The sequence below is a fragment of the Condylura cristata genome, unplaced genomic scaffold, assembly GCF_000260355.1.
Source record: "Condylura cristata isolate star-nosed mole 26May11 unplaced genomic scaffold, ConCri1.0 scaffold00004, whole genome shotgun sequence".
In the NCBI taxonomy this organism is placed as follows: domain Eukaryota; kingdom Metazoa; phylum Chordata; class Mammalia; order Eulipotyphla; family Talpidae; genus Condylura; species Condylura cristata.
Genome location: NW_004567105.1, coordinates 5,389,774 through 5,407,011, shown reverse-complemented (window position 1 = coordinate 5,407,011; position 17,238 = coordinate 5,389,774). Strand labels below are relative to the sequence as shown.

The 17,238-nt window shown below is 55.1% G+C and overlaps 1 protein-coding gene across 2 annotated transcripts; it reads right to left on the bottom strand.

The window, feature by feature from the left end:
• Positions 1-1,905: 1,905 nt before the first annotated feature.
• On the bottom strand, positions 1,906-14,203 carry EIF3D (eukaryotic translation initiation factor 3, subunit D). Of its 2 annotated transcripts, none has more exons than XM_012720565.1 (15): positions 14,099-14,203; positions 11,820-11,951; positions 11,492-11,537; positions 9,344-9,480; positions 8,746-8,831; positions 8,122-8,194; positions 7,225-7,337; positions 6,397-6,529; positions 5,832-5,979; positions 5,424-5,554; positions 4,779-4,864; positions 4,561-4,690; positions 2,821-2,963; positions 2,397-2,680; positions 1,906-2,026 (listed from the first exon to the last, which is right to left on the bottom strand). In XM_012720565.1, the coding sequence occupies exons 2-15, from the start codon at positions 11,940-11,942 to the stop codon at positions 2,013-2,015; spliced, it is 1,647 nt and encodes a 548-aa protein (XP_012576019.1). In that variant the 5' UTR covers positions 11,943-11,951; positions 14,099-14,203; the 3' UTR covers positions 1,906-2,012. The 2 variants fall into 2 exon arrangements, with proteins under 2 accessions (XP_012576019.1, XP_012576020.1); XM_012720566.1 differs by having other exon boundaries at positions 11,820-11,972; positions 14,099-14,198.
• Between the last annotated feature and the right edge of the window lie 3,035 nt (positions 14,204-17,238).

Genomic DNA, 17,238 nt, shown 5'->3' with positions numbered 1-17,238 from the left:
GGTGGCCCTGCGCTTTTCAGTGAGTCCTGGGGCAGATGGCTTTGGGAGAGAACCCCAGAACCCCCGTTCCTACGCTGCAGCCCCAAGTCAATGAGCCGAGTTTGTGGCCTAGTTTTGGGGGGTCTGGAGACCTGGTGAAGTCAGGACAGACCCGCAAGCAGGTGCTCGCTGCCGATTCCGAGGGAGGGCTGACTGGCTCTTCCTCCCGCAGACGCAGACGGGAGAGGTAGGCAGCCGCCGACCAGCACCGACCAGCACTGTGGCCGCTAAGGGTTGCACGTGGTTGGTTAAGTGGCCCCCGGAATTAGCTCCTGGCCTCCCAAGGCCCCTACCCCTTTCCACTTCACAAATTATGAACTTTCCAAAAGATTTTCGCTTCTGAATCATGTTTTTAGCAGCTTGGTAAACAGTGGCCGGTGAGGGGCCTGTGCGCTGAGCACTCACTAAGCACAGCCGCGGTGTGGCTGCTGGGGAGCTGGCTGGAGTGGCAGGTCAGCCCCGAACTGCCCTTCACGGAGCTGGTGAGCCCACCTGCTCCTTCCCAGAGGAGTGGACCCTGCATGAGACTTAAATGGCAGAATATATCCTTCCATGAGGAAATTCAAGGGGCGCTAAGTAGTTCCGGGAGATGTGGTGGAGGGCTATGGGCGGGGAACCGCCTAGCGCGGGTCTTCCATCTTGGCATGGGGGCACAGCCTCGCTGGCTGGGCTGTCCTGTGCGCCAGACCAGAGTCTCCGCTAAGGACTCTAGTTGTCATTGTGTCCTGAGTACCAGAGAGAAACTTGGAGCAGAAATGATCTTTCATGACAGTGCTCTCTGTGCTTTCTCCAGCCTCGACCCAGTTGGCTTTATTGAATGACCATGGAATCAGACAGGTGAGGCCAATTTCCTAACCAGAAATGGAAACATGTAGGCCTCCTTCCTAGGGATGTGGAGAGCAGGTGCCAGCAAAACACCTCCAACAGCTGGTCTCTGGGAGGGTGGTGGGGAGGTGCAGGGAAAGCTTGAATGCAGGGCTGTTTTCAGAAGTCAACGCTGCTGCCAGAACAGAAGGGAGGTGGGCACAAGGAAGCACTTGGGAGCTGATGCAAATGTCTTTAAGAGAATGAACTTGACAGTAACTTGCAACTACTGCCACTGGACAGCAGTGAGGCCTGCCAGGCAGCTCAGTGTGCCAGCCTAGGAGCCTGGCTGTGCCCTCACACCCGAGTATCTGCTGTTTAACTCCCCGCCTCACTCGAACCCTAAGTACCACGTTTTCTCATTTGCCTCTGAAATGAGGGCAAAGCTCACTACCCCGTGCCGCCTTCTGTGGCCCTGGCTAAACCCGTCGACCCCGCAGAGGGCAGGCAGCTGCCTTTCTGGGTGTCACACAGTCCCAGGGTTCAGAGCTTGGAATTCCTGCCGAACAAATCTAGTGGCAGGAACGGAACATGCCCTCTGGCAGCCGGCTTGCTCATGACATACTGCTTGGGGGGTGCTAGCTCGAGATTCTGTCACCAGCCCAAGAAAAGCTGGCAAACCAACCTACAAAGCAGCACAAGCTCCACCTACTGGGACGGCCATCAGTCTCAGCGCCATCTCCAGGGGCAGCCAGCTGCCCCACGCCCCTTCAGCTTATCTGGGGCTGCTCTCGGGACAGCTGGCGGTGCACATAGCTCGGACACGGCTGTGCATGGAAATGGACAGATAAGGGTGTCCACAAGGGACCGCGCACTGACCACTCTCCACGTAAGAATTTCAAGGGGTTCCAAGATGGAACAGCCTAGGGCACACGCACAGCTGCAGGAATTTGAGCTGAGTGTGGGCACAGGTGACGGGACGGGCACGGTGAATCCAGAGGAGGAGCTGCAGCGCCCTCCCGCGGGCTCTCGGAGGACACCACCAGCACCCAGGAAGCACAGAGACTAAACAGACTGGTTTTAATTCCATCTGTTCAGGGAGCAGGGGTCGCTAGGCACTGCCCCTTCCAGACGTCGTGGTATCTCCTCCGGCTCCTCACCCCGCCTGCTTAGGTTTCTTCCTCTGAAAAACAGTAGTAGAGAAGAGAGTCATTCCTGGGGAGCAACGCCCACTTTCCTCCCTGAACCCCTTAAGACTCCTTAAGGGTGTCACCAGCGCTACTCAGAAGTGAAGCCCCTTGATCTGCACAGGCCTCCCCTTCAGTCACCACTGGCAAAGCGGGAGACGCCGAAGCCCCTGGAGCTAGCTCGGAGCAGACAGTCCCCGACACTGGGCGACACGCGACTGCACGGCCTTTCTCCGGTGCTGCTTTTGCACCAGCCTGAGCGACCCCGCCCCAGCGCCCTCCCGCGATCTAGAGGCCGGGCAAGCAGCTCCTGGAACCACAACTACGCCGCGGATTCTCGAGTTTGAAGCACCCGCCGCCACAAACCTTCCTCCTCCTCCTCCTCCTCCTCGTCCTCGTCCTCATCCTCGTCAGAGCTGAAGGTGCCGTCGGGCAGGCTGTAGACGCGGATGACCTGCTTGTTGGGGTCCTTGAGGATGAGGTACTTGCCCTCGTCCAGCCGCATGCAGATGTCCACGACGCAGCGCAGGATGCCCCAGGCGTTCTCCACGCTCAGGTTGATCTGGCTGGCGAACTCGTTGGGCTTGAACTGCTGGGTGCCCAGGATGACGTGGCGCGAGGAGTCTTTCACGTGGTACCGCGACACGTACCTGGTGGGGGCGAGGGGTTTCAGTTGGGGTCAGGCACCGCGAACATGTGACGCCTGGCCTGGAGGCGCCTGCGGGGTAAGGCCAGCCCGCCCCACCCACGGCACCCCCACTCAGCCGTCGCAGCCCCGGCGGGGACTCACCCCAGCTTGAGGTACTCGGATCCCGCCAGCAGAGCACAGCAGGTCCAGCGGGCCAGCTTGTAGCTGTTGTTCTTCAGCTCGGTGGCGATGACGGCCCCTCGCTGAGAGTCCAGCTTCTGGCGCCAGTCGACGCCGTTACAGTGCTGCAGGGGGAGGCGCGGGTGAGGAGCAGCCTCTGTGGGAAGCGACCCACAGCAGGCTGGACGGCAGCCAGTCAGCTCCTCCCGCAGAAGAGCTCACCCGGAGGGGCACACAGCGAGTTAAAATGCAGGTGCTCTGGGCAGTGGCAGGGGCTCACCACATGACACGGGAAGACGGGGCTTCTCAGGGGCACCGGGTGACCTCGTGGGCATGTGGGCAGCCGCCTGGGCGGGAGCCCGAGGGTGAGGAAGTGGAGCGTGGAGCCAGGCCCCAACCACCTGCGTGTTCCAACCCGGGTATTTCCCTCCACACTTCTGTGTGCTGTGCCATGTTTTGTACAAGTCACTGAGTGGGGGAGGGTGAAGGGGGGGTTTGTTAGGAGACAGATGCAAAACACAGAGCATCCTGACAGGGCTCCTAAACCAGCAGAATCCAGGAGTGAGAAGACTCCACACAGCAAACAGAAGCACAATGCAGGAGTAGTCGGGTGTTGAGGCAGAGCCTGAGGGAGCGGGAGACGGTGGGCCAGGCCGAGGGTACCACACGGATATTAGCCAGACGCAGTCACTTTCAATAGGGAAACAATGGGAGGCGAGTCACAGTAGGCTCGAGGGGCCTTTTTAAAACTCAAGGCTGAAGTGTAAGGCAGGAGGCTCTAAGATGATCCTGTTCAGCACCCTGGTGGCATCGCCTACCCTTGAGGGGGTGTAAGACTGTGACGGCGGGCAAGCGTCTCCCAGGATGCTGTCACGTTAGGACAAAGGAGGCTGTGACCCCCCAAGCCACGAGCCCAAGGGACTTTTAAGCCTCTGAGTGTCTACTAGGCCTGTTAGGGCACAAGAAAGTCTAAAGCATTACAGAGTCATTATGGCAGAAAGCCAGACATCTCCACTGGGGTCCAGGCAGGAGGGGAGTCAGCAAAGATCCCCTGATGGCAGTGGAGAAGTGGGCAGACCAGAAGGACGGGTGGCTGAGGGCACAGGTGGGCACAAAGCTGTCCTGAAGGGCTGCCAGCCGCTGGCCCCAGAGCCCAGCAGCCCCGAGCCCTCCCGGCAGCACAAGGGGCCCCATGTGCATTGTGCGTGAAGGCTGTAGGCTGTTCAATACAGCTGGCACCTGGGAACTGGCCCCTCCCCCCCAGGTCGTCCAGCCGCTAGAGCAGCACCCAGGGGCCCCCATCCATTTCACAGATGAGCTGGGATAACAGCCTGACACTGCGTCCCCCAGTGAGAGAACAGAAAGGAGAAAAGCAAAGGAGGCACATTTCTTTCTTCACCCCTGAAGAGCCCAATCTGAGCTCATCTCAGAGAGCCCTGCGCCAGGAGCTGGGGCAGGAGCAGAGGTGGTTATGGACCATTTGTCATGGCGCAAAAGACAACATAAGCCAGACAGAGCGAGGGCAGGCGCGGCTGGTGAGAACCGGCTCAACAGGAGGCTGCCGCCTCAGGCCAGGCACCAGGGCAAGCGGAGCCCAGGACGCGCAGAGGCCGCTCTCCTGACTCGCAGACGAGCTTCTGCTACGAGGGAAACTCCCTGAGACAGGAAAGAGCTCGGAAGCCCCATGCGCCCCACGGCTGCAGGCAGGCAGAGGCGCCTCACCCTGGAGTCCCACTCGTTGAGGGTCTTGATGTTGATGAAGGACACCTCCCCGTTGGCGCCGGTCATGACGCCGTCGTGCTCGCAGCGGACAATGAGGTCGATGTCATCTCCGAGCTTCCACCTGCGGTAACTGCATCGGAGGAGAAACCGGGGTCACCGGAGACTCTGGCTTTCCCCCACAGGGCCCGGCCCGTGCACCCTGGCAGAGGGCCACATACCGGTAGGCAACGGAGGCGATCTCGTTCTTGTCCATGTCGTCCTCCACGAATGGGTTTGGGTTGGGGAAGTTGTATCTTTCTTTGCCCTGCGTGAATGGCAGGGGGTCAGCAAGCCCGCCAGCCAGACGACCTCTGCCCAGTCACAGCAGTGGCCAGGTCCCAGACGGGAGGGCTCACGGGGGCTGCCCGCCACTCCCGTCCGAGGGCAGGCGCCTCCCAGCAGACCTGGTGACCTGCTCGCGGGAGCTGCCCCACACCCATGCAGCCGCTTCCTCTCAGGCCACCTGCCCCCTTCTCCACGGCACTCACCGCCAGTTGCCACAGTGTGTGTGGCTAAGGGTTTACTGGCGCTCCTCCGCCATTCTAATGGCACTTTTTCAGGGCAGGGACTTTGTTTTGGACACAGCTATGTCCCTAGCACAGAAAGAGGACTTCTGTCCAACTGAAGGCTCGTCCCAACATGTCTATGTGAGACAAGTATTCCCATATGCACCCCCACACCACCATGCCACGAACACCTAGGTCTGGGTTCAAAGTGGCCAGAAGCCCCCAGTCTCCTGACAGGCAGGACTCCTCCTGGCCACCTCAGCCCCACAGCCCTGCAGCCTGTGCTCAAGCGCACGCCCATCTGCACGCCCCACTCACCATCCTCAGGCACTGCTGGGAGAAGTTGTGGTTGATGTAGGTGGCTTCCATGGCCAGGTTGCGGGGGGAGTTGAAGGAATTGCCTTCGTCTTGAGGGGGCTCGTTGGCCGTCTCACTCACTGTCAGAAGGTCTGCAGGAGACAGGCAGGGCAAAGTGTCACCAATGTGCACAGTGACCCAGCAACACAGGCCCCGAGAGAACCGCCAGCGCGGCCTCCCTTCCACCACAGACACGTGGGTGTGCCTCGGCCAGCTCCGCAGCGCCGCCGCCATTAAATCCAGTCGTGCTTTGAGAAACCTACGCCTGCACTCCTCTTGGGCTCCTTAAGAGAAGGCGTAGCTCTGCTGGCTTTGTCACAGAGGCCCCTCAGCCCACTCAGCAGCTTTAGGCCTCAGCAGGCCTCTCACCGAAGTCAGAGTTGTCTCTCTTGTCAAAGAAGAGCTTGGAGCCGACTCTCTGGACAACGATGTCCCAGGAGTACACCGAGCGTGTGCAGCTCATCAGTGTGGCCAGAATGGCGTCGGTGGCAAACACGTTCCCCTGAGTTTTTGCCAGCTGCAGAGAGAGTAAGAGACACGAACCCGCTGGTCTCACTGCCCCTCACTGGGAGACCGGACTCCTGTGGGTCTCCCCCACCCACCCTGCCTGCCAGTCGTCAAGTGAGGCTGCAGTCTGCCAGCTGGGCTGACCCAGGCCTCCTGGCCCGCAGCCCAACGTGACGGTGCTGGATGCACTTGACAGGGCATGTGCTAGGCCCCTCACCCATTTCTCACACTAGAAAACCAGGGTGGCAATGCTGGGAAGTATGGCCGACACTGTTTCTGGCGCAGGCAGCAAAGTGCCTTGATTTCCCTCTAACCTTAAAGCCAATTCAGAACTGTATCTAAGGGTTCGCTAAGGCCTGAGAGAGCCAGGTACACTCCTGCTCTTTCTGAGACCGGCCTGTGGGTGAGTGGTGTGCAGGGTGTGCACCTTGCGGATGACGGGGTCGTCTGTGGTGGTGACCGTGTGGAAGATGCGCTTGATGCTCCGCAGAGGCTTCTCGCTCCTCGTGGTGATGCGGTCGAAGGCCTTGTCATAGTACTCCAGGGCCCCACAGCACTCGCTGAGGGGAGAGCAGGCGAGAAGGAAAAGGGAAGCAACTCTTCACCCTTCCAAGCCACGCAGTCACCTCTTAGCCAGAAACCCAGTAAGAATGACAGAAATGGCGTCTCCAAGGAGAGCGGCCGAGGACTGGGGCGCATCCGTCAGGGCTCCACAGAACGACCAGAGCCCAGCAGGCCCAGCTCAGGCTCCCCATTTCAAAGACAGGGAGACTGAGGCCCAGACGGGACGAGCGGTTCCCAGGCGCTCTGGGGAGTCATTCCCACCTACACCCCCTCTGCAAGGCGCTCTCGGAACACCCAGCTTTTCCTGAAGATTTCCCCGCCTCCCTTCTGCCGAAAGCGCTACTGACTTAATTTCTCTTGCTAAGGATTTCAGGAAGCGCAAAGAAACCTGCAGTTTACTGTCAGCAGATTTCTGCTTTCTTCCCATTCTTTTTCTGCCAGAAGAGCTATAACACAATCTTATTTCCCTATTGCTTATGATGCCAGGAAGTGGAAAGAAATTTGATGTCTAATGTCAGCAACATTCTGTCTTTCTCCCTTGAGCTTGATCCATTAAAAAATGGGTGTTACTCGTAAGCAACATCTCATAAGTCGCCTCAACTCCTTTCCTAAGACGCCAGGGCTTAGGACAGCACTCACGCCAGCGGGTCCCCACGGGAGGAGCAGGAGGGCGGTTTGGGAGGCCACTCACATGTCCTGTGGCTCTGACACTTCCAGGTAGCGCATCTTCATCAACTGAGGAAAATCCATTTCCTCTTTCACCTCCCAGTCACTACGAACTTCAACCGAAGAGTCTCGGGGTTTCTGCAGTGGAAAGCCCAGGAGAGAGACATTCAGACCTGTGCTCAGTGAGCAGGAGGCAGGTTGATGCAAGCTATACCCAGGACACTGGCTTATCAAAGTGGCTTTACAAGGAGGCCCCAGCGCCAGGCTCTCAGTCTAAGAGCGCTGTCAAGAGGACCAACGTGGTCAAGCGCTCAGCACAGCACAGCACAGCAGCTCTTCCCCAGCCCACGGGGGAGCGGGCTTCTCTGAGGCTGTGTTCCAGGGCCTTTGCCCCGGCAAGGGTCATGTCCAGCGAGACGCAGCTCCCGCACCGTGATCGCCTGTGCATGTGGCATGTTCTCACACTGCTCACATAAGCGCTGGCACATCACGCCGCATGATGCACAGTACCAAGAAAACAGAAGCGATCAAGTCACCAGTCAGTGATAAAAGCGGCCAGTCCCTGCACCGGCCCTGGCCGTGCAGAGAGGAAACCCCGACACGCAACGAGGACGATCCCTGAGGACCGAAGCCGACCGAGGGAGGGTCACAGAGCACATGCTTCACGACTCCATCAGTGTACGCAGACCAGGCAAACGCAGGACGGCCTTGGTCAGTGACGGCCTGGGCTGGGGGTGAGGACAACAGCCGGGGCTGCCTGTGGTGATGCTGGTTCAACCCGTCACTTACTGAAACCTCCACACCGTGTCCTTCGCCTGCGCGAGTCCCACGGCATGTGAATTACAGCTCAGCAAACCTTCTATGAGCTAAAGTACCAACTGAACTGGGCCCAGACAGGGTTCTAGTGGGATGGACACATTACCTGTGATTTTTGGTCCCACTTCTGCCTCACTCCGAATTGTTTCTGGAATTTTTTCTGCAGTCGTATGCGTTCCCTGGAAAGAAAGAAAACTGCGTTCAGCACAGGTCTGTGAGTCAGGGGCATTCTTCCAGAGGCAGCGGTTGTCCTGCTCTTCAGGCAGCCCTCAACACCACTGAATTTTCTGGGTATGGAATAGGGGAACTCGGTAAAACGGAACCGATCAAAGGGCGCCCCCTAGAGACGCTAGAAGGAGCACACTATCCGCCCATATCAACAGAGTCTAGTCTACTCTGCACCAGTCCTGGCGGGCCCAGCAAGACTGCGGTAGCACACAACTTTAGGGGCTCCAGGGCCAGTGTGAACGGGGCCCCTGGTGCAGCCACAGCAAAATGGGCTAGCAAGCCCCAAGTTCCTCCATCTGCCTTTGTTTGCTTTCGGCGTGTATGACCCACCCATAGTGACTACCGGGCACTGCTCCTCGGGGAATAATGCCAGGGCTAAAACCTGCTTAGTTTTTTTTGTTTTTGCAATCTTGGGACAGACTCCTGTCTGGGCCTAGTGATTTTAGCTTGTGCTCAGCCCTGGGCAACTCACTTGGCGAGAGTCTCAGCACGGGACTCTCACCTCTCCTTCTGCTTGGCGCTCTTCGGCAGTGTCTGCAGGCTGAACTGCAACATGTTCCGTCGGTCTTTGTCTCTGCGAAGGTTCCTCTGGAGAGTAGGAAAAACAGCCTCGTTGACCTCTTGGAGGTCTGGCTTACCATCGGCAGCGCTTGACAGCAGGTCTTTCAAACTTAGGGTGCAGAATCCAAATCGCACGCTTTACTGTATGCAATGAACTGTGGAAGTTTCATGCAGTGTGTACTTGGAATTCGCTTAGACTTAGATTCACATGACCTATTTTTCTACTGATAGTTTATTAGAGTTGCTGGTTTGCCTCTTTATGTAACAAAATGCGGCCCAACTAGACCATCTACTTAATAAAGGCCGCACACAGCAATTAAGTCAATTAATAGGCATAAAGGTGCCTTTTTATGCGGCACAAACATCCATTCTTAGCACAGCTGTATGACGTTCAGCCACAGATCAACAGAAATCTAAGCTAGTCAAATGTATTTCTGGGCCCAGCAGAGGTTTAGGACGTCTGTCCCTGAATGGCTACCTGGGAGTCACGAGGAGACAGGCAGCATTTCAGCCGCAGGGCCAGCCTGCGCTCCACCTACCTGTGCAAACCGCATCCGATTCCGCTGGTAGGCGGTCTTCTGTGTGCGTGCTGTGTCCACCAGCTGGAAACTGGTTTCATCCTCTTCGTGGAAATAAGCGTACTGACTTCCACCACCGAACTGAGAGGAGTACTTGTCTGGAGGCAAAGGTATAGGACAGTGCGTGACCACGCCGCCCACAGGCCTCTCCAGTACGGGCCTGTCTGAGGCTGTGCCGTCAGTGTCTGACCCTCAGCACTAGTTGGGAGCAGCTCAGAGGTGCTGGCAGATTTACCCCAGACACCCTGAGTCAGAATCAGCATTGTCACATGCTCCCCAGTGACTCAAATGCACATTCAAGTTTGAAAAACTCAGGTCTAGAGAACTTTTCTGCAGCAACGTGAGAGTTTAGGAACGCAACTAAGCCCATTCCACTCTGTCTTCTTTGGTGACACAGTGAGAGTCACGCAAACACACACCTGAACACTCCGCAAAAGCAGCATCAACAGGGCAGTATGTAGCAACACAGGCCACATCAAGAAGAGCGAGCTCACATCAATCAGTTCTTCTCTCAACTTAAGGGATCAGAAAATGAACAAACAAACCCAAAAGCCGGTGGGATAGAAATATGAAAAATCAAAATAGAAGTTAAATAGAACTTTAAAAGACAGCCCAAAAGATCGGCAAAACCAAAGCTGGTTCTTTGAAGAAATAAACAAAATAGACAAACCTCTAGAAAGACTTACCAGGAAAATAAGGAGAAATCTCAAATAAATAGGATTCACAGAATGACCAGAGACCACTACGAACATCTATATTCTAGCAAATTCAATAACCAGGAGGAGACAAATTGTTAGCATTATACAACCATCTGAGACTGACTAGCGGAGAAATAGAAACCCTCATCAAATAGATCACAAGGAAGGAAATTGAAATAGGAATCAAAAGTCTCCCAAAAAACAAGAATCCAGATGAGATGGCATCACAGGTGAATTCTACCAAACCTTCGAAGATGAACACCTATCTTGCTCAAACGCTTCCAGAAAACTGAAAAAGGAGTCTTTTCAAATCTTTTAGTGAGCTCAACATTACTCTAATTTCCAAACCACAGACAACAGAATAAAATTATAGACCAGCTCCCCAGTGAGCGCAGCCGCAAAGCCCTCACGCAAGACCTCGCACACAGAGCCCACCGGTGCCCCAGAAGGCTCGCTGAGCCTGACCAGGGGATTGATGTCGCTTGCAGCGACGAGGACGGAGCAGGAAAGGATAATTCAAGTGAAATAAGCCAGACGGAGACGAGAAACCCTGAATGGCCACAAGTATGTGGAATGGAGTGACTAAATTAACAGTCAGCCAACGACAAGCTGAAAAACAAACCTTGACAGCGGATACACACCCGCAGCCCAGGGAGGCGGGTGGGGAAACAGGGTGGAGAAACAGGGTGAGGTGGCGGTGGCGCGCCACAGTGTCAATACCCGACGGGCTACCCCATTACCTCCATTAAAAAGTGTTAGTTTAAACACAAACCACCACAGATCATTGCGAGTTCTGGTCTGCTCTCACAGGAGAGGCAAACGCGGCCCTTCACTGGCATTTCCATCCCCGGGAGCCCGCGGCAGATCAGGCTAGTGGGCTGTGCCGTGATTTCTTGCTGACCCCAGGCACAGATAAGCTTAATCTATGCCCAGTACCTCAACCTGCGCAGAGCCCACTGGCTACCTCAGTATCTTAAAGCAGGGGGTTCACATCCGCGGCCCATCAACGGCTGTCCAGGTTCAGTAAATGCCAAGCGACGAATACAGTCAGAATGTGTTCCTTAGATCTGGTAAGAGTTCATGGCTCCCCCCCCAAGTGGGGGGAAAAAATCCCAAAATAATAGCATGAACCACTTTAATCAACAGTCTTGTTTAGGGCAAGAAAGAAAGGAAAGAAAAGAAAAGAAAAGAAAAGAAAAGAAAAGAAAAGAAAAGAAAAGAAAAGAAAAGAAAAGAAAAGAAAAAAAGAAAGAAAGAAAGAAAGAAAGAAAGAGGTAGTTTTTGTCCATGGGCAGAACGTAGCCCTGAAAGCCAAGCCTCGCCACTAGCTCTCTTCCCTTCAGAGGAGGTCACTAAACAAGCAGCCCCCTCTCCGCAAGGCCCTGATCCAGGCAGCTGGCAGAACACTTACTTGTGTACCTCTTATCCTGGTATGTGGCGCCTGTCCAGTCTGCCACCTAGGAAGCAACGGGGGAGACAGAGCACACAGGTCAGTCGGCCGGGGTTCTCCTGACCCAGAAACCCCCCATGTGCAGATGCGTGGGGGAACCCTGGAGGGGCCAGCGCACAGCGCTGCTGTAAGTGCCCAGCCCCCGACTGACCACCGGCCCTCCAGAGGGCATCACCCGTATCAGCCGGTGTCCCCCGGAGGGACGCAGGAGCTACCCTTTAGAGTAAACCCGGAAGGAGCGCGGAGCAGCGCGGAGGAGCAGCCGCGGCGCGGAGGGCCGGGCCAGTACCTTCCCGAGCCGGTCCCCTTTGCTGAAGGGCTGGTAGGGCATGTCCCGGAACTGCTCGGGGATGGCGCAGGGGCCCCAGCCCGTGGGGTTGTCCTGGATCACCGGCGTCATGAACTTTGCCATCTTCTACACCTTGAGAATACAAACGAGTTGCTGCACAAAGAAAAGTCCCGAAGTGGAGAAAAACCTCCCCTCTGATAGAATAAAACTCAAGCAATAAAGCTGGACTCTCCGGTCCATGTTCTTGTGAATACTCACACTGCCGAAGCCCACAGCTGATTTAGCACGCTTAATTTTCCACTGGAAGGTCCCTGAAGAAGCTTCGCTGCACACCCTCAGGGCCAGCCTGTCTTAAGTGACAGCTTTTCTTTCTTACATAAAATAGTGCTACTGCTTAAATTCAGTGGTGTCTCACCAGTTTGATAAAAGTGCTGTAACTTTTCCTCAAGTGTAACGGCAACCTACTGGCTCGCAGACAAGCTCCCAGGCAAGAGGTTGAGAGAGCTCACGACTCCCTAGCCCTAGCCCCTTCATTTGTAATTTCCCACAACCTTGGCTTGTTGTGAAGCCTCACTATTCTCACACGTGGGAACGTGTTCATGTAGAGCGCCAGCTCCCCCGAGACTCGCAGAAATACAATGGACAGAGAAGGGTGGCGGGAGAGCCGATGTATACACACACCCTGACCACAAACACACACCCTGAAGTTCTACTTTTTTTGCCAGTGCAAATCCTTACGCAGAACAAGTGGACAACGCAGCAAGCAAAAGGCTTGCCAGAGGCTGAGGTCACCAGGAACAGGCCCGAACGGCAGCGGACATCTGGGTGCGCGTAGCGTGAGCGAGGGGTGCTTAGTGCTTACGATCATCCACTCGTTCAACCCCTGCCAACCCCGAGGTTGGGGTAGCATTAGCCTCAATATCCACGCACTGCCAAAGTCGTAGCTGGCTGATGAAAGGCCCGGACAGCCTGGCTCCACAGATGGTGTAAGACGGAGCTCCCACTGGTAAAACCCAGTGGCTCTGGAGATGTTTACCAGTCAGCGCCTAGCACAAACCTGTTCTTTTATGGTGTTTTGTAACCTTCTGGAGATGCTCAGTGGGTTGAGGGAAATCCACCACACAGGTATTTCCCGAGGTGGGAGAGCAATCAGAGAGCAGAGGACACGGACCTCAGTAAAACTCCTCACTGTCTCGTCACGGGGGACTCCAGCGGCCGACAGAGGGGTGTAGGATGGCATTAGGATGGTCTGAACTGCAAAGCCACGCCGTAGGAAGAGCGCTGAGGGGCGGGGAGGTGGTCTCCAAACAACTCACCTTCAGTAGTCCCCAGCCCCTCCCGAACACCAAGCAACACGCCAGCTAAGTCAACACCACTAATACCTCCGCACCCCCATTTTAGGCAACTTAACACACAGTGCATCGGCCAGGTTCTTCACTATACACCTGGCTTCCAGGGTTGTCTGCTGTAAGCCCGGCACTGTTTCCATCCCTCTACTGCCGGACAGCGGCCCCCCAAAGACCAGGGCCCCAGATTTTCCCTAGTGACCCGGCATGGTTAGCTCAAGACTCGCAGTTAAAAAGAGCAGTGGTGTCAGCGCTGGAGGAACAGGCCCAAGGTTTGCCAGCCTCTCTCCAGGGCGCGGAGGGAGTCCCCGGCGCTAGCATTTGTGACATCCAGTGCCCAGAACGGAGCCAGCAATAAGCGGAGCGGTCAGTGCAAACCAGGGACAGCTATCCTGGCTACAGGGTCGGGGGAGGCACCGCCTGGGCAGTCAGGAGGGGCACAGGCGGGCAAGCCACGGTGCCGTGTAGGCGATCTCCGCCACACGCCCGCAATCCCCGAGGGGAAGGATCCGAGGTCAAACCCCACTCCGGCCAAACTCGCGCTTTACAGGAAAGGCTTTCTTTGAGGTCTCTTAACTATGGACTCCCCTGAGCAAGTGGACCACCGCCCAGCTTGGAATCCCCGGTACCCCAACCCAGAGAAACTCAAGGACCCAGGAGCCACTCAAAAAAAAAAAAAGCTGGGTTTAAAGCACTGTCAAATGTTCCCAGCTTGTGGCTGTTAGCGGAGTTGAAGGTCCTGGACCTCACTCTCAAGGCCACGAATGTGTCAGGTCTGGGGTCCCCGGAATGGGGTTCCTGCCCCGCCCAGTGCAGGGACAGTGGCGGCAGGAGGGGACACAAGAGAGGTCTCTTCCGGAAGGTCCCCGGAGGTCGTGCCCAGTGCGAGGCGGCTCCGGAGGTCCACGGAACCCTGCAGGAAACGCCGCTCACCTGCAAAGGCTCTGGGCAGCCCCGGATGGCGACAGATATTCCGGGCCGAAGATGGTGCCACCCCAGCTGCACCGCCAAGAACCGGGAAAAGAAGAAAGATGCGCGCGCAGCGGCCGGTGCCGCAAACACCACGGCGCTGTCGTAAACGGCACGCTCGCTTCTTCCGAGTACGGCGGCAGGACTCACGAGTCGTAAAGCAAGGGCGCGCCCGGAAAATCGTCATTGATAGTTGCCGAGGTGTTCTGCTCAACCTGTGAGGAGCCAAGACGCCAAAGGCGGGTCTTGGGTTACGTCATGGAGGCATCCGGCGACGCCCGGACAGGGCGTTCAGAGTTACTGAGACGTGGCGGCCGGGAGAGCAATAGACACTGGCGGCAGAGAGCAGCTGACCGCCTCTCAACGTCCCACAGTGCTTCACGGGCGCTGCTGCCCCTCTGTATCCCACAATACCCCGCGACGCCCTCAACCAGTCATGTGGTTCGAGTCCCTCAGCAATGGGTGGGGTCGAGCGTCATGGCGGAATTTGCGCCCGGTTCCTCTTAAAATTTGGGAAACTGAATTCCAAAGTGATCTGTGTACCCTAGGCTGCTAGTTTAGGGCTGCTTTCAGGGTTCAAGCTGTACGACCACATTCCCAAGCTTTATTCTGGAGCGCTAGTTTGGAAAATACAGATCCAGGTGTTCCCTCGGTGGCTATTAAAACTCGTAAGCTGGAACCCAGGAGTCTGCATGATTCAGAAATGGCGACCTAGAAACCCTTTGCCTTTTGCGCAGCTTTCTGCCATGGGACTTTGTCCCGGAATCTTAATATGAAAATGTTAACAGCGGCATCTATTTCTGTACATTCTTTCTCAGCCTGCTGTCATCTTCCAGTTTTTCTGAAGTTTTTTCGAGGTATAAGTGATTAGTTTCAGTTTTACGACATAATGACTTGATATTTGTAGACATTGGGAAGTGATCGCCACAATAAGTTTAGCTACTGTAGGGCAACTTGTATAGTCACAAAATTTCTCAGTGGTGAAAACTTTTCAGAACTGCTCTTTGCAACCTTCACTTATGCGATACCTCCCCATGACGCTTGCTTCTAACTAGAAGTTTGTATCCTTCGATTCTTTCCATCCATTTCTGCTGCATGCGTGACAGTATACAGTTTTTGTTCTGTCTGACATTTCACGTAGTATAGTGTCCTTGGGATTTATTCAAATTGCTGCAGAATGGTGATGTTTTATTTTTTAACGAGTGATTAATACTCTGTCGTATAAATATACACTGCATTTCTTTATCCATTCAGCCATCAGTGGACAATTGGGTTCAGTTTTCTGGACTTTTGTTAATGGTGCCCAGTGGTAGTTCTGTGCCATCGCTGGCACTTGCAGTGGGAGGTAGGACAGAGTCATCAGAGACAGAGTGGGGAGCAGAACAGGTGGATGCCCTTAAATAATTGCTGAGGGGAACAGCAGTTGAGTCAGGAGAGGTCTGCTGCGTCATATGTGGGTCAGCTCTCGGGCTGGGGATGGAACCCAGGCAGCAGTGGGCATAGTGTTGAGAATTAACCCCTAGGCTACCAGGGAGGCCCAGCATGGTCTTCTTTTATGCATCAAACATACCAGCCTCACGTCCATCTCTTCACTTTGGGATGGCACACTCTTCAGATCGACCTCTGCCTGGGTTGGTCCCATCATCCACGTCTGTACTCAAGAATTATCTCCTCAATGAGCTCTACTCTCTGATCATCCATCCTAAAACAGCTGTTCATCTCTCTGGGCCTCCTCATCTTCATCTTCCTACACTGCTTCATTTTCTTCAGAGTTCACAACACACGGCTTCTTTGTCTTCTTGTTAGGCTCTGTCTCTTCTGAAGCGTGAGCTCTAAGAGGGTAGATGCTTTATTTGTCTTACTTGGGACGGTGTTGTAATACCTGTTTGTTGACTTGTTGAATGGCTGTGTAGAGATTGTGTGAGAGTGAAAGGAGAACATGAATTTTGCATGATACCCTGGGCAGACATAATCACTCACTGTTATTATAATTCATATCAGTAATAAATAGTAGCATGTTCCCAGATATAAGGGGAGATGTGCTTTCCTGAATTGCTCGGATAATGTCTTGTTTTCTCTTAAAATTTATTGCTGCCATCTCTTTCATGTCAGAGTTTAATCATTTCCCCATACTTTGGCCCAGGTCTTTCTGCCCACCCCAGGAGAAGACTCTGGAGTGTGGTGTCTCATTCCTAACTGTGGGTCTGGGCTGGGAGGGGAGATCTTGCCTCATTCCTCCTTCCCGTGATATTCCAGTTGCCTCTCTTTCTGCCTAGCCACTGACCTTCCTCCACGGGGGCAAGAAGGACCCTCTCTTACCTTCAATCAGAGCTTACCTCTCTTCCTCCCTCTCCCTTTCAAATCCTTCTGCTGGCACAGGGGTTAAGTCTCAGCGCTAGTAAGCTATCACCAGCCTGGCCAGGGAGCTGACTTACACGGTGAAGCAGATCTCTCCTGTCTTGCCAGCTCCCGACTCTGTCTCTGGTGAATCCTCTGACCCTCTGCACCTCTGGCTTACACCCTAGTTTTGTATGCATAAATAAATAAAAATAAATCTTTAAACTTCTCCAGTAGCTTACTTACCTTTATCAGGAGCTTAACATCCTCAGCTCTTTTGCCCAACTCGACTAGGCAGATGTGTCTCTTTTTTTTTCTCCCTGCCCCATTAAGCCTCTCCTTTTAATTTGTGATAAAAAGTCGAAGCTTAAATCCTACACTCTGTCCCACGGCTTGCAAGTTTCTAAGTGCAACAGCTTCCCACTGGCTGCGTCTGCTTTCTGGGCCCCACCCAATCGTGCTCCTGCCTTGAGACCTTTCCATCTGTGGTCCCCCAGAGCCTGGACTGCACGACCCTGAGACCTGCGTGAACCTGAGTCCTCACCCAGCAGGCGCTTCCCGGGCACACTCACAGCCTCACCTGTCTTCACTCCGCCCTGCTCGCCACATGCCTGGTCCGGATCCTAGACCATCTATCTTCGTAGGGCGTGTTCTCCCCGTTTCACAGCTGAGCTATGGAGGAGGAGGATGCCAGGGAGACCGGGTCTGGTTACCGACCTGGGGCTTGATGGGGACTTAGGGTAGAAAAGGTGGGATGGAGGCCTCAC